The sequence below is a fragment of the Zootoca vivipara genome, chromosome 7, assembly GCF_965207765.1.
Source record: "Zootoca vivipara chromosome 7, rZooViv2.hap1.1, whole genome shotgun sequence".
NCBI lineage: Eukaryota > Metazoa > Chordata > Lepidosauria > Squamata > Lacertidae > Zootoca > Zootoca vivipara.
Genome location: NC_142590.1, coordinates 44,998,150 through 45,020,797, shown reverse-complemented (window position 1 = coordinate 45,020,797; position 22,648 = coordinate 44,998,150). Strand labels below are relative to the sequence as shown.

General features: G+C 41.5%; 2 protein-coding genes across 25 annotated transcripts in view; one reads left to right on the top strand and one right to left on the bottom strand.

The window, feature by feature from the left end:
• Window positions 1-6,953, top strand: part of CCDC17 (coiled-coil domain containing 17) — a 36,843-nt gene extending 29,890 nt beyond the window's left edge. For 4 of the 16 annotated variants that reach the window (XM_088673267.1, XM_088673266.1, XM_088673260.1 and 1 more), the window contains 4 exons: window positions 120-197; window positions 477-581; window positions 822-898; window positions 6,190-6,953. In XM_088673267.1, the coding sequence (XP_088529393.1) occupies window positions 120-197; window positions 477-581; window positions 822-851 (213 nt within the window). In that variant the 3' untranslated portion in view covers window positions 852-898; window positions 6,190-6,953. Of the gene's footprint in view, window positions 1-119; window positions 198-476; window positions 582-821; window positions 908-3,190; window positions 3,260-4,532; window positions 4,672-6,189 lie in introns of those variants that run through there. The other 12 variants (XM_088673268.1, XM_088673262.1, XR_015950818.1 and 9 more) reach the window with 11 other exon arrangements.
• On the bottom strand, window positions 2,075-21,465 carry NASP (nuclear autoantigenic sperm protein). Of its 9 annotated transcripts, none has more exons than XM_088673271.1 (15): window positions 20,235-21,465; window positions 18,130-18,186; window positions 15,985-16,095; window positions 11,790-11,870; window positions 11,353-11,456; window positions 9,584-10,522; window positions 8,258-8,388; window positions 5,965-6,041; window positions 5,805-5,878; window positions 4,895-5,083; window positions 4,453-4,616; window positions 3,767-3,823; window positions 3,612-3,683; window positions 2,710-2,838; window positions 2,075-2,229 (listed from the first exon to the last, which is right to left on the bottom strand). In XM_088673271.1, exons 1-15 carry the CDS (start codon window positions 20,366-20,368, stop codon window positions 2,185-2,187), a joined length of 2,364 nt encoding a protein of 787 aa, XP_088529397.1. In that variant the 5' UTR covers window positions 20,369-21,465; the 3' UTR covers window positions 2,075-2,184. The 9 variants fall into 9 exon arrangements, with proteins under 9 accessions (XP_088529397.1, XP_060132940.2, XP_088529400.1 ...); XM_060276957.2 differs by lacking the exon at window positions 20,235-21,465 and adding an exon at window positions 19,971-20,087; XM_088673274.1 differs by lacking the exon at window positions 20,235-21,465 and adding an exon at window positions 19,887-20,010.
• Between the last annotated feature and the right edge of the window lie 1,183 nt (window positions 21,466-22,648).

Sequence of the window (22,648 nt, the reverse complement as noted above, 5' to 3'; positions counted from 1 at the left end):
GACAGATGCCTGCAATCCATGTGAGCCCTACTTTATCCCCAATGTTCCACCATTATTCTTGTTCAATAATCACACACATATAAAAGAATATACTTAATGCTATAGTTTGAAACTTCCAGATCCAGTTGTTGCCAGGTGCATCTGTGGTTGTGCGCATAGCAGATGGAAGATGGGATGAACTCAAATATACATCAGGGGTACGTATACTAGCCAAGTGAATCTAATCATCACAAACTTTTCATTCCACCCAGGAAAACAAAAGGATGAGCATACTAATTAACCACTCACTGGAGAAAATCAAAAGCAATCTCACTTTCACGTTTACCATTTATCAATTTTCTGTGCAGCCAAATTGACTTGATTATAGTGGATTGTCAGAAACCATGTATACTAAAAAGGTTACCAGTAACTGTTCAGAGCACAAACTAACCACGATTAGATCATCACATCCTCGCTGACCTTGTCATTTGTTTCAGAGTATCGATCAATCTTATCTGCCAGAGACAACAGATCTGTACAATAAGGAACCCTCTGGAGGAAAAATGGCAGAATTAATGTTGCAGGAGACTTCAAGAAAACAGGTAAAATTGGGCTATAGCCCTATTTATGAATGGAACAATTTCTCAACTAGCAACAGCCACATTGCAGCTCTCCGATGACATAACTGGAATTATAATTTAACTGCAAGGTTTTAAGTACACCCATTCTAGTGAGATCAGAACAAATGAAACTTCCTACGTGCATTTCCTGACCGAAAGCTTTGCTCCACATTCTCCATAAGCAGCGCAGGTTTAATTGTGACTTGCACGTTTTTCTTTCAGACAAAGCTGAAGGCATTGGAACAAATTTAAAGAGAAGGAACAAGACATCTTAGGCTATACACTAGCTTACTCTACTGGTAATAATTGTAAGACTTTATTAAGAGTTTATGAAGAATGTCCATTCTGTAGTCTAATATCTCAAGAGGCCACCTGTACTTTATAGTGGCTATGGTAAAGTATATTAATGTGGCTGACATCTTGGCCGTGAATGAGGGATAATCACCTACTTGAAGCAGCCGTGGTATTTTGGGTTGGTTTTTTTAAACCCAGGTGTCACTTGGAAACTGCACAAACATTGGCTGCTGTGCACCTAAACCTGCCTCAATTCTCCAGACTGAGTATTTTCCATATCTCCTTTATACCATTCCTAAGTAGTGGTTTAATTCTAGCACCCATGAACCTCTCACCCTTATATCATCTCTCCCCAATAGAATCCTACCATGGGCCTGGGCTCTTCTTCCAGCTGAGTTAATGTAGTGTGTCTGACACACAAATGAGACATTTTGCACCAAATACAAGCCTGATTCATTTTTTTAGTCTGTCAAAGCAGATCTATTTTAAGTTCCATCCTTTGTCTTCCCTCATATTTGCAGCTACTCTAGCCAGCACTCTGCTTGACTCCCATAGAATTTGCTAGAAGGCTCATCCTCTCAAAACTATTTCCAGTCTGACACAGTAGACATAAATGGTTTAGTGCAGGGGTCAGCAAACTTTTTCAGCAGGGGGCCGGTCCACTGTCCCTCAGACCTTGTGGGGGGCCGGACTATATGGTTTTTTTTGAGGGGGGATGAACGAATTCCTATGCCCCACAAATAACCCAGAGATGCATTTTAAATAAAAGGACACATTCTACTCATGTAAAAACATGCTGATTCACGGGCGGGTTTAGGAGGAGATTGGGCTGGATCCAGCCCCCGGACCTTAGTTTGCTTACCCATGGTTTAGTACTTCCTCAGACTTGGTGTTTCAAACTAAATCCAGGAAGAAACCCCACCAACATTTGAGCCCCATATCTGCTCAGTATTAAGGCCAAAATTTTCTAACAACAAAAAAAATGCTACTTTGCTTCCTAAACCCTTACAAACCAGACATTTGCAATTTTGTTGCCCTGAAGTCAGTACATCAACTGAAAGCCAGCCTGTCACTGCTGTTGTAGAACTGGCTATGAGGCAGATGCAATCATCTTTAGGTCTGCTGATTGAGTCAATAGGTATTTATGCATGAATACAGCTGAATTTTATCAAAAGGCAGTGTTAAATGATTGAGTAATCTTTATTGAATACAAAAGTTGCCAAAAGTGAAAAAATACATTATATACAAAACCCACTGGCCTTGGGAGGGAGTGTCCAATATTAAAACTGCATCATACAGGACTTTGAACCGTTTCAACTTGTGGCCTTTCCTCTGCCTGTAAAAGAAAAAAAAAGTAATTTAAAACATGCATTTGTTTTACCTGACCAGTTAAATACAGCTCTTGAAAGCGTTCAATACACTTACGTACAATTGATTACTTAAATGTGGCATGGCTGCTGCTGCCTCTTGACAGAAGCCATTAACCAAATTACGCTTAGATAATCTTTCTTAAATAAATCTCTTGCTCTACTTCTGATAATGTAAAGAATTAGGACTCCTGTATAAATAGTACTTTAAGCAAAGTTGCTATTTCAAAGCATCCAAGAGATACATACTGCATTCTGCAAGTATACAGAACTAGTCTAACAGCTAGACTTCAGGTTTAGCTTAGACAGATTCCAGCATGCATTTTGACACAAGCAAATTTCCAACTTTAAGAAGTCTACGAGAAGACCAGCAAGCAATTAAAGACAGGCAGGAAAGATGTGCCTGGGAAGGAGAAAATATACACAGGACTCCTGACTCGACAGCCCACCTCCTCTTCCTTTTTCTCTGCAACCTCATTTCCACTGGGAGTAGCATCACCACCACCATTGACAGCCGGTTCTGGTTTAGATTTCTTAGCTTCATTGTCTCCCTGTTGAGTTTCTTCCTCGGGTTTCCTCTGAAGACAAAATTGTTTAGTCTTCACCAAGTACAACTTCAAATGTAAAATATTAATACTGAAAGCAATCTAGTTCTGGGTTACCTAACAGTCTACACATAGCTCTCAAAATCAGAAGGCAGACTGTCGAAGAAACAGATCAAATATTTCCTAGCTATATGGAGAGATTTGTTAAGAGGGTACCTTAAGATACAAATGTAGTTTGCTTGTTTTAGACTGGCTTTGCTATTTTAACCAATTCTCCTTTCCACTTGAAATATGGGAACCCAGCTCAGCCTGGGTGTGACGTTCAGTTTATATGGATTTTATGCTACCTGTAAACTCTGAATCTCTACCCTGGACAATTTTGCAGGTCTCCAACACAGCTAAATTCTCAAGTGACTGCAGGACCCACACAATTAAGCTTTGAAATTAAACCAGGGTGAGTCAGATGAGCACTGCACAGCACAAAACCATTAAAAGCTACCAAGTGTGCTAGATGGTTATCAGGCTGATTGGCTCCCAGTGGAGAAGATATTATGCAGGATTTCTAAAATTTGTAGAAGCAGAATGATCGAAGCTTTTAAGCGATGACTTAGGACAGGCATAGGCAAACTCAGCCCTCCAGATGTTTTGGGACAACAACTCCCATTATCCCCGACCACTGGTCCTGTTAGCTAGGGATGATGGGAGTTGTAGTCCCAAAACACCTGGAGGGCAGAGTTTGCCTACACCTGGCTTAAGTACTGCAAGCCAGTGGTTACCTATTTTTGTTAGTTTTATGGGACACACACCTTTTTTCTGACAAGATGGGAGATGTCTGTAATACACTGAGGAGCTCCATCAGTTTTTTGCCCAGCTGGGATCTGTTACAAAACAGAAGGCAAAATATGAAATACTATAGAACAGCAGAATTAAACTGCTTGCTTTAGGGATTAGTATCACTTACAGCTGAAGCCGGATTGCTTTCAGTTGCCTGTGGAAAACTAGAAGAAGATCCACCAACCTGGAAACAAAGAGATCTATCAGTCTAGAAGTCACTATTAAAAGCCTACTGAGACTAAATTACAAACATGTACAATAAATAGCACACCAGTTTTGAAGCACAATTTATAAAGTTTAAAGTGTAATGAGAAGCAATAATGAGGAAGTTGGTCTGCAGTTAATAATTTTTCAAGCTCCCAAAAATTTAAGACCACAAGAGAGGTAAACAGGTGTCTCATCTGTAGTGTGTGAATCCCCAAGCCATTTTGCAGTTGCTATCTGCAGTCTTTAAGAATAAGGGACATATTCAAGCTTGCATCTCCACTGGTGCAACAATCTACCGTCACCTCCAGCCAACCTCCTTCAAAAGCAGCTCAAGAGTTTGGGGGATCCTCCGGAACAGATTTTACATGTTATCTTAACATTAATTGTTCAGTGTAAGGTCTCTGAACTCAGTGCTTCAAAAGCCACCTCTCCCCCCCAAAAAAATCAAGTAAAAATCTAGCAATTTCCACTATAAAACTAAGTATCAATGGCATACTCTGTCTTCCCATTTACTGTTGTGTATCTCAGCTTTATTTTGCAATCTGCTCCTCTCTAGCACAAGTTCACAAAAAAAAACAACACGGTAGCAGTAAACCTAGGACTCACCAAAGTTGCTTTCACAGTCAGGGCTATTCTTGCGCTCTTTTGAGACTCCTTTGAATCCTCTATCTTCTCTTTAATTTCAGGAAGCAGTCCCTCGAGTTCTAAAATTTCCTTCTCATCCTCAGCTGATCCTTCCCCTTTTGCTTTTAGTCGCTCAGTCAACATCACTAAAAAGGTGATATTTAGGTGATATTAGTACTTTTAGAGCCATTTACTCACCAGTTTTGGACTTTGCCCCAGTGTATGTTAAAACAGATTCTCAAGGATCAGCAGAAGATGTCAAATTTATTGCAGTGTTTGCTAGCTGACACATTAGCTCTATGAACTCTTCATGAGGAAACTAGCTCTGTAGCTTTCCCAACACTGTACATTTGGAGCTTGGAGCACACAGTAACGGTGATGCTTAACTAAAACTGCATGAGAAGAAAAACAGCACTTCACTTACCCATTCTTTTATCAATGACTTCCAACGATTTACTATACTGCAACACTGCTTCATCGTACTGATTATCATAGTGAAAGGCCAACCCAAGATGATAATGAGTCTCTGCAAGCAAGCGGTCATGAGCCTCTAAGTACTTCTGCTGAAGAGCCAGGCAAGAACGGAACTCTTCTATCGCTTGAGAGTAGTTTTCTGCACAATAAAAACAGAAAGTAAACCACAGGACTTTCATATGAAAGTAGACATTTGTACAAAGCAGAATTCAATCAGTGTAGAAAAAAGGTTTTCAATCAATAGTTGTATAACCTGACATGATTCCTGTATCAATTTTTGAAGAATATAGGACATTTCACATTTAATATAGTCTGCAGAGATTGGTGGAAAAAGTGGCTAGAAAGCGTATCTGGCTTGCTCAACAGCGGAGAACAAATGAGGAGACTGCAAGCTTCCTTCCCATGCCTTTCCCCTTATTTATCAACTACATCCTGGTTTGGTTAAACTGCAGTTAGCCATTAATTTAATTACCATTTACACTGATAAAGGACCAAGGCGAGGGGCCTCTATTGGATCTTCAAGGCTTTTAATAAGCATGCTTTAATAAGCAGGGAATAATGCATCTGAACTAGGCCACAGTAGCATAAAGGTAACAAACCTACCAGCATACTTCCCAATATAACAAAGTACAGTATGAGGCGTCCAAAATAAAAGGCTTAATTGATCAAGTCTGAGCTAGTTCATAAAAGTCTGAGCAGCTATGAAAATATGAATACTGTAAAGTGAATTTAAAATGTATTACTGACAGTTTATATAATATGTAATGAACATGCAACTGAAATATCATATGCAATGGAAATATGAAGAATAGTATCAGAAATTAATCCACTGCATGCCTAAGCAACTTTAAGGTAGTTACCAGATTCGATGCTAACTTCTCCTAGTTTTAGGTGAGCCTGAGCAACAAGGAGCTGAGCTTCTTTCGTGTCCTGTCTAGATCAAGAAGGCAGAGTCAGCAAGGTTGTCATAACGCCTTTAGTTGTATAAAAGGCATTATTTTTTAAAACTCCTAGACATACCTTTTGTATATTACTTTTGCTAACTCCAGCATATCCCAAGCCAGTTCTAAGTTCCCAACATCGTCTTCTTCACTCTCCTAAAGCAAAGTTATTTGAAAGAGTCAAAGAAAAGGATAGAAAGGCAACTAAGTTTCTTGGCAGACCACTTTGATGACTTTTCTGCTTGTTGTAGAAACTGTAGTGCCCTGTGCTAGATGCTCCATGATTCCAATTGTATTTTTACAGACACACCACAGACCACCTGAATGAAGCTTGTGGACCACTGGTGGTTGATGGACCAATTCAGGAACTCCTGAATTGCCTTAGAGCAGGCAACTGAAGAAACCAGTCATCATAGGAAACAAATATATAAGCTTTAGAAAAGGAACATCATACCCCTTCCACAAACTCCTATGCTGAAGCGTGTTAGCAAAATTTAGCACTTATATTAGGGAAATCTGCACTTCTTCCTTACAAAGTTGCCAGTTCTGTTGCAGGGAGTCTTGAACACAGCAGAGGAAGCTCTATTAACGTCCTACCTTTCCTTTAAGTTGCTCAATACAGTGTGCATGGTTCTCTCTCCCCCCATTTTATCCTCACAGCTCTGAGGTAAGACTAAGAGACAGTAAGGTCCAAAGCCAGTCAGTGAGCTTCATGGCTAAATGGAGATTTGAACCCTGGTCTTCCAGACCCCACCTAGTACCACAGTCTTCACAGCAATGCTTCTGCCAGTTCCAGAACCTAGTGTGATGAAAGCTCACCATGTGGTAGACAAAGAGAAGACTTGAAAGCACAGGTTCTGCAGAAAGGCTAGCTAATGATTCAAGTCAAGATTTGTGGACTGCTTGACAAAAAGGATTTACAAACAGCTTTAGAGGATTATCTATTTTCCTCCTGTATTAGTTTTGAACTGCTTGTCTTTCACATTGTATCTTACTCCTCATATGTATTGGCTGTTCAACTAGCAAATCCTTCATAAGCAGAATTAAAACCAATGTTTGGAAAGTGCAGCCAATTTTGCATTGAACACTATTCCTTGTCAGTAAATGTGATTCAGAGTAACCCTACTCATATATTCATTCTACATTATAATTATAATATAGAATTATAATTAGTGATAATTATAATTCTTGCTCCAAAAGCACATTTCTCAGTAGTTCTAGCTAATCACCAGCACTTTGCATGTCAATTCACTTCTTGCCCAGGTCTTTCCTGAGGCTACCCTGATGAACAGCTCATCTTATCAGCTGGATATCTTCCTCATGTTTGACCTCGCTGTCTTCATAGTTTGAGTAGCAGGAAAAAAATACAGTACCCAGTTCTATAATGTTAAGGCAAAAAAGGAGATGTCACAAGAGGACATACTTTCAGTTGAGTTAAAAATTGGTTGACCGTTTGCAGAGAATTACTTCAGAAGGTAGTGTATTGTTGCAAAAAAGCTGCTTCAATAGCAGTTTTTTAAAACAATAGCAAGCTTCTGATAATTAAGCAGATACCATGCACATTATCAAGCACAGCCCTTTCCCTTTCTGTAGCAAATCACTGTTGCTGTGATATGAGGAAGAGGAGATGCAACCTGTTCCCAAGTTCCTGTAGGTTTTGGAGACCTGCTTTTGGGCTTTTAAACAACTGTAATAAAAGACACGGTGGAAAGGTTACAGAAATTAGTTTAACCATGGGTCCTGTACTAGGAGACCACAATGCTCCACGTGCTTCATTGAAACTAGTTTATGAGTTAAAATGTATGAATGCATTCATTGTGTCAGTAGACAAGAGAAGAAGAAGAGGGGTTTGGATTTGATATCCCGCTTTATCACTACCTGAAGGAGTCTCAAAGCGGCTAACAATCTCCTTTTCCCTTCCTCCCCCACAACAAACACTCTGTGAGGTGAGTGGGGCTGAGAGACTTCAAAGAAGTGTGACTAGCCCAAGGTCACCCAGCAGCTGCATGTGGAGGAGCGGAGACATGAACCCGGTTCCCCAGATTACGAGTCTACCGCTCTTAACCACTACACCACACTGGCTCCTGATAGCATAGGGGACAAATAAAGAAGGGAGGAGCACTGAGAAGGATATGGGCTTTTTAATAAGAATGGAGAAAGAACAAGCATCTAGAAGGAAAAACAGGCTAAAGTTTTAACAGACCCTACTATAATCCTGAACCTTCGGAACAAACTGCCTACTTCAGTTTTCCTATGCTCTAGAAAACATACATAATCGGAAATAGTTTCCATGAAAACAATGTTCCTTTCTCAATCACAGAAACATTGAACCAGCTCTTAAACAGGCTTGAATGCTCATCTTTATACTTCACCTTTTCTTCAACCGTAGAGTCATTTTCTTTATCCTCTTCGACTGCAGAGTCATTTTCTTTATCCTCTTCAACTGCGGAGTCATTTTCTTTATCCTCTTCAACTTTATCTTCCTCTTCTGATCCTTCCATCTCTACAAGAATAGTTTCTCATTAATATACAACCAGCTGTTTATACATACATTTTACTTGACTCTTTGTTTTATTCAGCTGTGAAATTCTTGCACCATTATTATGCTTCCAACCTATGAGTTCATGAGGGTTGGCTTGGTAGGTTTCTGTGCAATCTGCAAGAATAATCCAAGGATTGCAATATGTTTATAAGAAGTTTTGAGAGGGAGCTACATAGATTAAAATATTCAGCGTTAGGATATTCTTTCTCCTTTATGCTGTTTGCATGGCACCCCCTGGCATGCCAGTTAATAAGAATTTGAACATGTTTTAATACTTTTTATAGCTTCCCTCTAGAAGTTTTGCTTTCATAGTAATGGGGGAGACAAAGAGAATAGCTTTAAAATTGCACTTCTTAGAAGTAGTCCCATTTCATAGTTAAGATAAAACAGAAATATTAATATGGAGTTTTAGTTCAGCAGTATCTAGAGGGCCATGCTTTTAAACTACTCTGGGATTAGAAATGCATAGGAAAGGCTCTAGTTGCCAGAGCAAACTTGCCACTGGACTGTATCCCTATTATATTGCAATTATTAGTCACTTTTTTCAAATAGGAACACAAAGTGACTAAATATTTGTTAAACAGTTGTATTATGTGAAGGTTTATCAGCTTTACAACTATTTCACTACTTAGAATCTCACTTGTAAACAAACATTTTCAAGGTATAAGGTAGTTAAACAGCAATGCTAAAGCAAGAGAAGCAGGACATGAAAGCTGTGATGTCTATTACCTGCACTTGTTTCTAGTTATAGGCCTGAAGCATGATAGGTTTTAGGTTGTTTAATACAGGTCCATAAGCCAGCACCCTCATGTTGCTGTATTTTTGTGGATCTTGTCAATATATATTCTAGTACTATGCTTTTAATTGTTCAGAGTTAATCTTGCATTAACATAAAAACATGCAGTGAACATCCATTCAGTGTTCTCTTTGAGCCATTGCTTTCTATATTTGCTGCTCATGCAAGCCAGTCCCCCCAAAAGCCAATAATTTATTGCTCAACTTGTTAGTTTTGTTTCAATTCAACTGTTCCTTGCAGCTTCAAAATTCTCCCTGGGTGGATTCATCCCTGTGGCACAGAGAATTCTGAATGGATTAGTCTTACTAAGGGTTAGCTCTCTAAAGAAATCCACCCACAAGTGTCCTCTATCCCTGTTACCTTCGCCCTCTCCCATCTCGTCATCCTTTTCTTCTTCCTTTTCTACCTTAGGAGCAACTTCAGCTTTTTCTTCTGGTTCCATTTCATGACACTGCTTGATGCTCCCTGAAGGAGTGGTTTCATTTGGAGCTGAAGGTTCTACTTCTCTTGAATCCAATGTTTCTTCCTTCTCTTTCAAGTTCACCACCACCTGTTCTGTGGCAGGCTTCATGTCCTCTGTCTTCTCAGCAGTAGCTTTGGCTGGCTGTTCTTCTGTTTTTTCTGCTTGGCCTTCAACTTTCTCAACTTTTTCTAACTCACCTGAAGCTTTTACCAATTCCTCTACTATTGGATTATTTTCTACAATTGTGTCTGCCTGCTTTTCTACCTCTTCTCTCTTCTCTTGAGCTGCTATCTCAACTACCTTCTCTTTCCCAGGTGCTTCCCCTGCAGCCACTTGTTTTTCTAAAGTAGTATCTCCCCCAGCTGCTTCTGCAGCCTCTTCTATTACTGGATTAATTTTCACAGCTGCATCTTCCGAAACCACCACTCTGTGTACAGCAGCATCTTCCCTAGCCTCTTCTACCACCACTGGCTTCTTTTCTCCAGCTGTCCCTTCTGCATCCACTGGCTTCTCTTCCCTAGCAGCACCATCTTCTAATGCTACCTCAGTAGTTACTTCATCGACGTTTTGTTCTTCCATAGCTGCCTCTACCTGCTTTTCTGCCTTCTCTTGCTCTTGCTTTTTCTCCACAACAGTGGTATCTTCTCCATCCAGAGCTGCTGCTTTTGTTTTTTCTTCCTTAGCTACTTCTTCTTCCTTAACTTCTTCCATTTCAACATCCTTCAGCTGCATCTCCACTCCTGTATGCACCAGAGACTCTTCAGGATTTTTTCTGGATTCATCTTTTTCCCCCATGGCATTATATACCTGCTCTCTTAATTCCTCCCTTGCTTCTTCTACATGTTTAAGGAAGATCAAGCACAAACAAACCTTCGAATTTAGTGATAAACATTCATGATCTTCACATCCCACCCTCCATCCCATTGATGTCTTGCTTCAAAGTTACAGCAATCAATGCAATCTTTTTGGACCCTTAAGCTGAGAACAAGTGCCTTCCATAACAGGGCTTGCAAGGAGTTGTGCTTAAGCAATGAGTTGTATGCCAGCATAGTAACAGCCAAGCAAGAGATGCCAAGCTTTGTCTAGACAAGACATTGCACTAGATTGCAGAAGATGCTACAAACTGAGGGTCACAGCAAGTATTGAAAATTAGACAAACTATCCACTTTCTTGAGCGTGGCCTATTGTCACAACATGATCTTCACAGCATCAAACCTTATTAGATGCCACTGCCCAAAAGATCTAGGCCACAATGTGCTATACACTAAATAGTTTTGCAATAAGCAGTAATACTGGGGGTTACTATGCAGTTTGTTCACAGAACCTTTGCCCAATTAGTTCATGGTTCTAGAAACAATTAGCTGACTGTCCTTAAGATCTTGAAGCACAGAAACAAAGCTAAGCCTACATGGTTCAAGGATTGGTTCAAAACAATGCTTTAAACTATAGGTTTGTAGAAGCACTGGCCTTGTTAAAAGGCAGGTTTTTAAGCCTTTTAAGCAAGTTTTTGGTCAATTTTATCATTATAAAGACTTTTAAGAGTGTCTTTTTAGTTGCGGTTTAAGATTCAAACAACTTGATAATAATAAAATGACCCTTGTCTAGTATCCACTTGGAACACACACAGCTTGGCATCTCTATGATGAGTTAAGACAGCACTACATACCATCTATATTATCAGCACTTTCTACCATTGAGTCTTCTGTTTTTTCTTCCTCCTCTTCCACCTGCACTCCTTCCAAGGCATTTCCCAGCACACCATTTTCCATTCTAGAAGACATAAGTAGGCATTGCTGTTATATTTTCCCTCACCAGCTTTAGTGATGTAGCATAAGAACACCAGTTAACAGATCCTGCTCCAGGCGTCCTGGAAGCAAATACATATTTGGTTGACAAGGAAGACCAACCAGTTTGTTGACCTGATTATATAGCTCTAGAATGACTGCCACTACTCTGAGAAAAAGTTACAAAAGGTAACTTCAGTTCTGTGTGCAGCAGCAACTGGTGAAGTGGATTCCAGTCCCTGTAAATTATGTTAGCCTTCCTAATCTAGATTAACTATTCAAACCACCAAGTGGCCCAAAGCAGGTCACATTAACTTACCTTGCCAATTCCAGAAGTGATTTCCCGTAAAAAAAGTAAGCTTCTGCACACTCATTTCCAGTTTCACCATACTTATTTGCCCTAAAAAGAGATTACCAGATTAGCAGGGTGGATTAATTTAAGTCATGTTTCCCATTTACAGAAGTGGCCAGAATTGTGGAAACCTTTTGGGAAACATTTATTTCCAAGGTTTGATGGCTCATAACACAACTTTTTTTGAGTAATACCATAAAATTATGTATCAAAGGAAACATTTAATGAAGAATGTAATGCAACAAGATTTGTTCAACTATCTGCATTCTATCAAAAGTTATAGCCAAATAGTCAGAAAAATAAATGGATTAGAGAGCTAAGCAGGTGTCATTGTTTTGGCAATGATTGCTCATAACATCACTTTTTTGGGGAGCAATACCATAAAATTATATATCAATGGAAAGATAATTTAATGAAGAATGTAATGCAAGTAACTTTTATGAAGGATTATTTATTACAACAGAAATAAGGAAGACATTTGTCAATGTGATATGTGATTGCTATCAAGTTGGTTGGGTTTGTTTTTTTGTTCTTTCATTTAGTTAGCTTGTAAATGTAATAAAAATTTTAAAATGGTGCAAGGAGTTGACTGGTCATTCAGAAAGTCATGTAAAATAGTACTATTAAGTGAACAAGGCTACAGTTATGAAGAAATTATAAGAAAAATTGGTGGAAACTTAACCAAAGGTGGCATTTCTAAATTTTTGAAGTGTACAAGGAGACTCAGTTACTACAAATTCAGACTGGTAAAGGCAGGAAAAGGTGCAGAACAGCAAATGATGACATAAGAATTGGGAGACTGTGCCTATGTGACAGAAGAAAATCATCTGGGTGTATACAAGATGACATGGTGCAATGTAATGTGAAGTTGAGGACAAGAACTGTTCAGCAAAGACTGCAGGAATATGGTCCAAATGCTAGAATTCCAAGGGAAAAGCCATTGTTACCTCTCAAAAAAAGGTTGAAAATACTAAACTGGGCTAAAACCCTTGTTAACTGGACAGCAGAACAATGGGACAGTGTTATTTGGCGTGATGATACCAAAATCTCCTTGCTCGATAGTGATGGCATGAAATATGTGAGGAGGGGAATCAGAGATTTGCATCCTACTTGCATGACACCTACCGTGAAACACCCAGTTAGTGTAATGATCTGGGGTGGTATGACAGCAAAAGGTGTGGGCAGAATTTTCGTCGTTAATGGGCATGTAAATGCCCCCAAATACACTGCCCAGAACTTAACAAAATTGAAATCTATGGAGCCGACTAAAGAAACTTGTTAGTCAAAAGCAACCCAGCAAGAAAACCCAATTAATAGAGGCAATAATTCAATCTTACTTCACATTATTACAGCTGTAGAACTAAAAAACTTGGTTTACTCCATGGGAAGGCTAAAGGTTACCCAACTAAGTATTAACTGACATGGTGAGAATTTTTGTATATCTAATTTTTTCTATCTGTTTCCCATTTCTTCTTTATGACTGCTGTTGTAATAAATAATCCTTCATAAAAGCTATTGCATTACATTCATTAAAATATCTTTCCATTGATATATAATTTTATGGTATTGCTCCAAAAAAGGTGGTATTATGAGCCATCATTTCCAAAACAATATGCCACCTGATTGGCTCTCTAAACACTCCTTTTCCTGGTTATTTGGCTATAGCGTTTGATAGAATACAGATAATTGAACAGACTTTATTCCATTACTGTACATTCTTCATTAAATTATATTTCCATTAATATATAATTTTATGGTATTACTCAATTTTGGCCACTAGTGTATTACTTCATATATTTGTTGAACACTGGGGCAAATCTGACATCTAAATGCTGCCTTAAAACCAAATGCCTATTATTTAGTACAACCAGGCTTTTTTCTATTTGTTGGCGTCTACACCTTTTATAAGATTTCATTTTTGTTAACCTATAGAGGGAAAGCCTTTAAAACATTCCATTATGACCAGTAGCCATGACTGTTTGAGATAAAGTACAAAAATACAGGAATGTGAACACTGGACAATTTTGTGTGTCTTCTTTCCAGTATTGTTTGTTTCTGCTTGACTCTGCTTTCACCACCATAACAAACAACAACTTATTTATATGCCACCCATGTGACTGGGTTATCCCAGCCATTCTGGGCGGCTTCCAATAAATTAAAACACAACATCAAAAATTAAAAACTTCCCTATATAGGGATGCCTTTAGATGTCTTCTAGAAGTCAGATACTTGTTTAATGAAGGTAAAGGGACCCATGACCATTAGATCCAGTCGCGGACGACTCTGGGGTTGCGGTGCTCATCTCGCTTTACTGGCCGAGCTGGAGCAGTACCTATTTATCTACTTGCACTTTGACATGCCTTCGAACTGCTAGGTTGGCAGGAGCAGGGACCGAGCAACGAGAGCTCACCCCATCGCAGGGATTCAAACTGCCGACCTTCTGATCGGCAAGCCCTAGGGCTCTGTAGTTTAGACCACAGTGCCACCCGCATCCCTACTTGTTTAATACAAAGTAACAAAAATGAAATGCCTGTCACTGACATGTCAAATAATTATTGAGCAGACTAGAGATCATTTTCATTCAGTGGAACTAAACATTTATGTTTGCTAGTTGGACTGTAAATAATCATTTGAAAAAATCATCGAACTGGCTCTTCATTTAAATAGGAAGCCTCCGTTATCTCTATGTATCTGGTAGAGAAACTACTTCATTTTAAAAGAATAACTGTAGCTAACATGCTTTGGTTAAGATATAATAGTACCAGCATTGTTATTTGAGAATTTATTAAATTTAAAATTCCAGAAAATCCAAAATCCAAACGGAGTTTAAAAATCCATTTAAAAATACAGCTTTTTATCTACCTGCAGATTATATCCCCTGCCCTTTCCACATAGTATCAGGAAGTATTAGAATGTACAACATTGTATTCAACATAAATATTGACACACACATACACAGGCCATATGGCTTAAGAAAGTTTTGTCCAAATTATTTGGACAAAATTATTTGGGGGAATATACTTTGGAAGTTCTTTTCACTGGAGTGGCTTCCACTGCTAGGTGGTTATACCCAGGTAAGTCTGGTTACTGAACCAGGTAACCTAGTGTCAGTTGTCTATGCTCTAATGCAGTGTTTCCCAACCAGTGTGCCTCCAGATGTTTTGGGACTACAACTCCCATCATTCCTGACCACTGGTCTTGCTAGCTAGGGATGATGGGAGTTGTAGTCCCAAAACATCTGGAGGCACACTGGTTGGGAAACACTGCTCTAGTGACCTCCCACATGGAAGCTTGGAAACTACGGTAAATACAGTATCTAAAAAAGTACCTTCTACAATACCAATCATCTCAGTCCCTACAATAAGCAGGTGAGGCTTTGTTGGCGATGCAACCACCAGGTCTGCTTGGTTTGCAATGACCCACAACAGGGCTTTTTTGGTGTTAGTTCCCTTTCCAGTGAGGTGTGCCTATCACCATTATTAACTTTCATGAGAAATTTGGAAATATTCCTGGTTATGCAGGAATTTGGTGGCCAAATTTCTTGGCAACCTTGAGATCACTGGATGGAATAATGTTTTTGCTTTGTTTTCTGAAGCGTGGATCTGTTTGCCACCCTGGGGTTCCTCATGAGGAATATAAATTCAATAATTAAATAAGCAAATAGTGTGCTAAAGTTACTTTCATTCATTTTCCAAAACAGGAGCTGGGCTAAAAAAAATTATCCTCTACATACAGTGGACCTTCTGGATACCGATTTAATTTGTTCGGGGGGACCATGCGCATTGCGCACCCCGAAAAATACTTCCAACTTTGCAGAGTTCGTAACCTTAAGGTTACATATCCAGAGAGGTACTTAACCCGAGGGTTCACTGAACTTAATTGAGAGTAACCCTGTAAAACCCGGTGGGGTTTACGTTTTGGTAAAAAATTCTACATAGAAGAAATCTAATTTGGGAAAGGAAAAATTGAAGCCGTCTTTATTGCAGATATTAATCCAGAACACTTCTTTCTGGCTCTGTGCACCACTAGCATGCAGTTCTCCACTGATTACCCCCAAGAGAATGCACCTCATAACAAAGAAAAAAGGTTGTCATCCCTAAGATAGGCTAAATTCCCTTCATCAAATGAAAATTCAACTGAAGGGATAAATCTCATTACTTACAACAGAGAAGCAGCTTCCTGAAATGCATTAACAGCAGCTGGAATATCTCCCATTACCAGATTTTTCTGCCCCAAGCCGAGACATTTCTTGGCTTCTGCATCCACATCCATACTAGAAAAATAGAAACAAGGTTCTAGTTACAGGCAGTTAGCCGTGTTGGTTTGCCGCAGTCGAAACAAAATAAAAAAAAATCCTTCTAGTAGCACCTTAGAGACCAACTAAGTTTGTTATTGATATGAGCCTTCGTGTGCATGCACATGAAAGCTCATACCAATACAGTGGTACCTCAGGTTAAGTACTTAATTGATTCCGGAAGTCCATTCTTGACCTGAAGCATTCTTAACCTGAAGTGAACTTTCCCACAGAAAGTAATGGAAAGTGGATTGATCTGTTCCAGACGATGAAAAACACCCCCTAAAACAGCAATTTAACAAGAATTTTACTGTCTAACAAGACCATTGATCCATAAAATGAAGGCAATAATCAATGTACTGTACTATAAAATAAGTAAAGACAGTGTTTTAGATGAAAAAAAATTAACATTTTTTCCTTACATGCACTGATGATAGTCACTTTGGATGGGAGACTTTTATCCATTTCTGCAGTCACACAATCAACCAGGAGCAGAAGAGCCCTGCAGCTGAATTGCCTGCCCAGTCTCCCTACAGTGGGGAGATGCCTCCAGCAAGTCATAGAATCATAGAGTTGGAAGAGACCACAAGGGCCATCCAGTCCAATCCCCTGCCAAGCAGGAAACACCATCAAAGCATTCCTGACATATGGCTGTCAAGCCTCTGCTTAAAGACCTCCAAAGAAGGAGACTCCACCACACTCCTTGGTAGCAAATTCCACTGCCGAACAGCTCTTACTGTCAGGAAGTTCTTCCTAATGTTTAGGTGGAATCTTCTTTCTTGAAGTTTGAATTCATTGCTCCGTGTCCGCTTCTCTGGAGCAGCAGAAAACAACCTTTCACCCTCTTCCATATGACATCCTTTCATATATTTGAACATGGCTATCCTGCTGCTAACAGGGGCAGGAAGGCAATAAATATTCCACCTTAACCTTGCTGGATCTGCCCCATCAGCTGGCAGTCAAGGAAGATTGGCGGAAACACACACACACCGCTGCCACCTCTCCCTGCGTGGCATGGAGGCATGCAGGCGGGTGAGCGGGCAGGTAGGTAGGCTGACCGGCTCCCCTTAGCTTCCCCGCCCTGAGACCGGACCCCGCCAGCGAAGGTCACCGTGCCCCTCTCCATGGCATCCACCGGCTGCCCGGCTTCGCAGCAGCGCCAGGAGGAGCAGCAAACCAAGGGTAGAGCAGTCACGGAGCTGAGGGGGCGGCCGTCACACTTTGCCTGCGTCTGCCTCCCTGACATGGAGCGCATGGCTGCGAGGGGAGGGCCAGTGAGCTGAAAGCCGAGGACGCCCGACGCCGGTCCATAAAGCTCCAAGGTGGCTGCGCCTTCGAGGGGAGCGTGGTGACCCCCGGGCATGGGCCAGAGTGGTGCCGGAGGAGCAGCGGGGTCAGGGAAGCTGTCCGCGTTTCCTGTCACCCCGCGTCTCCTTGCTCGCTGCCTCCTGGCGGGGGCTGTGGCTCTGTGAGAAGAGGCTGTGCCGCAGTGGCTTTGGCCCAGCCCTTTGGGTGGGACCAAGCCAGCCCATCCCCAGTGGCAGCCCCAGCCGTGCCGGCAGAGCTGGAAAGTTCCTGACTTTCGCGCCCAGGCCCAGCCCCAGACGCAGCTCGGTCTCTCCACTGCAGGTGAGAGAAGCAGAGGCAGCGAGGGGAACCTTGGTGAGGCGTGCTGGCTCCTCCCAAGCCAATGTCCTCACTTCCAGGTTTACTTACGTCCAGGTTAGAATGGTACGTAACCCGAAAATACGTAACCTGAGGTACCACTATAACAAACTTAGTTGGTCTCTAAGGTGCTACTGGAACAAGGTTGTTAGCCACAACATTATAGCTGTGAGAAGCAAGCTTGGTCATTATTTAGCTGTTTTACTATAGTGAATCAAGAGTGTCAGTGTTCAATAATTCATCTATTCCAATCAATGTAACTAGTAGTAGCTGACTATTGCAGGAAGATAGTAGTTACACTACTCTATTTCAAACTCACATGCACTATTCTTACATCTAACATCTTACCTCTCAGTTTTGTCAGCGGAAGTAGAAGGAGCAGCAGATTCTTCTGCCATTCTGAAACTGAAAATTCTGAAGTTAGAATACTTTTTCTCCAGCAACTGTAATGTATGCTTCATAAATAGAATTATAGCAAATTAAGGGTAAGGACCATCAATGGTACATTATGCCCTACATAGGCTGCTAGTGCAAGTAACTATCAGCTGGCTCCTTCATGTATGCCACAACCTTTTCCTATGAAGTCAAAAAGTTCCCAATCAAACAGCCTGTGCACTGTTCAAGAGGCATGCTACAGTCACAGAAATTTATTTAAGAGCTTCAATTTCATTTTAAAGGAACTTTAAAGGGTTTTTGTACGGGTGGCAATCTGTCAGTAGTGGAAGGTATACAATCTGCCAGTTGAAATTACAGCCCTCCTAACTAGAGTACAGTATATATTTCTATGGACTCCTCACACAGGATTGTTACAAATGTAAAGAGCACACCCCACGAACAAAAGTTGCCACTCTCTCAGAAATATCAGTACCGGTATCCTTGACAAACTAGCTTCCAAAATTCTTCAGGCGAAACAATGTGCTTTAAATGCGTGCTGGGTGCATTTTAAATCGTTTGACAGGTCTAGCAGAGCATAAATTCATTAAATACTGGAAACAGCGGGCAGTATTACAGTGACTTAGAAGTCCAACTCTGCTATATTGCTGAGGGACCTCAGTCCCTTAAACGACACTTGCTCCCAGAAGGGGAGGTGTAAAAACGAATCAAGTGTTATAGTACTGTACGGGGTACAACACACAAGGGCTGTACAGATGACTCTTGGCTAGGGAACTATCAGTATGAGAGTTTCTAGACTCTTACAAGTTACAATCTCTCCAGTAGAAAAAACTATAATGAAGGCCAATTAGTCTGAAGCGAGTAACAGAATAGCGCTTCAAGAAACGCTCCCGTTTCTTCAAGTGTTCACTCGTTAACTGTGGCGAGATGACAAAACATCGACCGACAGTTCCTTCCAAAAACTACAGTAAAGGCGGCATTTTCCAATTCACCCCACAGTTCCACTGCAACCAGCTAATTTTCGGTGCCATAAATGAGTTAAGCCAGTGTAGACCCGACATGCCTTAAGTTCCCACCCCCGCCTTGGAGCGCACGAAAAAATATACCAGAATACTAATTCTCGGTTTATCAAACGAGGTAAAAGGTAGAGCGTTAAAAGCCGCTCTTAACTCCTCCCCCGGAGCCGCCAACGACGATAAGAAAGTTCTCTCAGGGAGAAAGACGTTTACCTCAGCAGACAAAAGGGTTCGTTTCCCGCCTCCGCCCCTCCCCTCGTCAGATCTTTTGGCGCCGAATCTCAACGGTCTCTTTCTACAGGCCCAGGCTGCCTACCACGTGACGGGGCTCGGTTTTCCTCTTCTCCCCCCGCCCCCTTCTCCTTCCCTCCCTCCTTTGCGCGCGCCGGATTGATGGGCCTTGAAAATGGCGGCCTAAACGCCAAGTCGGGTCACGTGGCGTCTCGGTTTTAAGTCGAACCGCCGCCTCCGCCGTGAGAAAACGGGATGCACCAAACCGCCGGTGGGAGGATTAGGAGGTGAGAGGATTTGGGGGGGGGGAGAGAATGAAATAAAACGCCACGAGGTAAAGAGGACCAGAATGTGCCGCCTAAAGCGAAGCGGAGGGAGAACAAATTCCACGAAGGAATACCTGTGTGGCCGCCGCCGCCGCCCCCATTACTCGAACAAACAACTCGGCGTTCCCTTCGTTCTTACCCAGTTCCTGAAGAGGCAAAACCTGAGCCGAACCCCGCCAGCGGCGGCGCCGCCGCCAAAGGTGATGGCAGTCCCACAACTCACCTCAAGACCCCGACGGAGTGACAACAATCAGCCGAGAAACGCAGCCCACCGACCCTCCAGATGCTTTTATAGCCCCCTGAGGACACGCCCCAGCAGCGCGAGGCACGCTCTCAAGGCAAAGGAACTACGGCTCCCAGCATGCCTCGCGCCTCCATGTGAAGCCTTTCGGGAAGCCGGAACTCGTCCCGAGGCGCTGAAAAAAAAGCAAAATAAGCGCAACAGGACGAGTGCCAGAGAAACCCTCGATCGTGTTGGAAACGTCACCTCCCACTCTCGCTCTGGTTGCTGTAACGTAGTCCGCCGACTCGGAGTAAACCTAGCCCACTACTTTTGTAGCGTGCCGGAAAATGTAGTTCCAAGTTCAGAGTGCTTGTAGTCCGTAGACAGTTGAAGAGCATACTGGGAAAGGCTGTGAAATAGCATCCATTCAGAGATCTATTAGCTCTGCGGGCGGCTAAAGAGTCAGAAACTGTCTTAACCCTCTGACCTCTTTAACTGCTCTGACACGGATCATCTAGTCTGCTGGGCAACCCCCTTCCTCCAGCGTATAAGACCATTTGTGTTTATGTACGGTATCTTTAAAAACCAAGGTCCTGGATCACACCACGCATGCTTCAGATATAACGAATGAACACAACACGGGAGCTCCCGATCCCCCAGCGTTCCGTACATCAAAGAGGTTGCAGTGTGACCCGGGAGCGGGTGGAAGTGGCGCGACTCACCTGACCCTCATCTATGACGCCGGGGTCTCTACCGGCAGAGGGCAGGGTTAGCCTGGCAATGCAGTGGTGTCCCCAAATGCACCTCAGTCTTCGCTAAGGCTAGGAAAAAATAAAGCACTGCGATTGTAGGAAACAACGCACAGAGGATAATACCTGCCCGAGTCTTCCCTACTGAGATGTGTGTGTACTGGATATGTCATATTTCTAGTCTAGTAGACTGGGCTTAGAAAGTGATTGACCCAAAGACACAGCTTCGTAGCTTAGTGAGGATTTCAGACCTATTTATCTGCGGTTCTCTTATTTTTCAGCCTTGGTTCCCAAATGCTGTCAGACTACAATTCCCACCCTCCTTGACAGTTGGCTAAGCTGGCTGAGGAATACTTACCCGCTGCATCACTAGCTCTCAATAATAGATTGTATCTCTGAACATGTGCAGGCTATGTAATCTCCTTAACAAGAACCGTATGCTTAGGGTTGCAGCATTAGAAATTAACCTTCCTGGAGCATGCCAGTAGCTAATTAAGACCAAGAAACTGCCAAAACATCAAATGCTGCAACATTTTTTCTGGTTCAGTACCAGCCTTATAAGAATGGCCTATTGTGTTTGGTAGGCTTTCTTCCAAGGTCCACAATCACCCTATGCAAAGTTAAGCATGCCTAAACATGTTTATTTCAGTGGTCTCAGGCACACCTAACTACACAGGATTCTGCTGTAAGTGTGCACAAATTGCCGCCTTATGGGAGTAGACACAAACTGCTAACATACGGTAGAACAAAATCCTACTAACCATACTACTGAGTTTCTCCGAAAATAAGCCATACCCCGAAAATAAGCCCTAGTGATAGGCAGTTTAACCTTGTAGGTTAAACTTAATAAAAAATAAGACATCCCCTGAAAATAAGCAGTGTTTTTTTTTAGGAGAAATCAATATAAGACGGTGTCTTATTTTTGGAGAAACATGGTACTAGTAGTTGTCTCTAGTTAGAGAACAGTTAATACCTCTTGAAAGCGTATATTACGAATAACTGGGTTAAAAACAGGACAGGATAGTTGTGTAGGGTGGAATTTTAGCAGACACAAGCTTACACCTGTTGAAAATTCTTCTGCACAACTATTAAGGGTGCAGGAGCCTCTTGTATCTGGCCACCTAGCAAAAATAAGGGAAACTGCACTAGTAATAACAGCAATGTCTTTTAGGCAGCAATAATTCCCAATCAAAACATACTGACCTAATCAGTATTAATGCAAAGATTACAGTTGGAGTAGTTTAGTCTGCAGTTTGTTTCCACATCTTCTTATATAAATTAAGTCTTATGTGTGTTTGAATTTCCATGTTGGCTGTAAGGCTTCTGTGAACCAGCCCACCAATTTGAAACTTCAATATACTTTTTCAGTTAGAGTATTTTTTTTCAAAGTTGAGTCTCATTTAAAAAACAACTAGTGATGGAGAAGATTTTTAAATGAGTACAGTAGACACTGACATTGATTATGCCGCTAAGAACTTCATCACTATTCTGCTATCAACAGCTGCTCCTCCTCTCGTCATTAGTTCCCTGCTAAAAGCTTCTACCTACCTAAATGTCATCCTGCTGGGTCTTTACTTTCATAGGCTGAACTTCATTCATTAAATAAGGTAAATTGCCTGCCTAATGCAAAGGTTGTAGATGTTAGTGGTTGTGGTGCATGTTGGCACCAGTGACATGGGGAAATATCTCAGCCTTTTTTCTTTTCTTTTTTTGGCTAGTTTAACTTTACACATCTTCTCTTCAGTCTCACACTTTTTTTGATTCTCCCTTACAGCTTGCATAGGCATGTTTCTGAAGTTCTTCAATAAAGAGCTGGGAAAGCGCTAACCAGGCTTTGGGAAGGAGACAGGAGGACTGTGTGACCCTGCCAGAGCCCTCACACCTCCTTCCCAAAGCCCAGTGTTCAGAAACTTGAGGGGGTCAAATGTT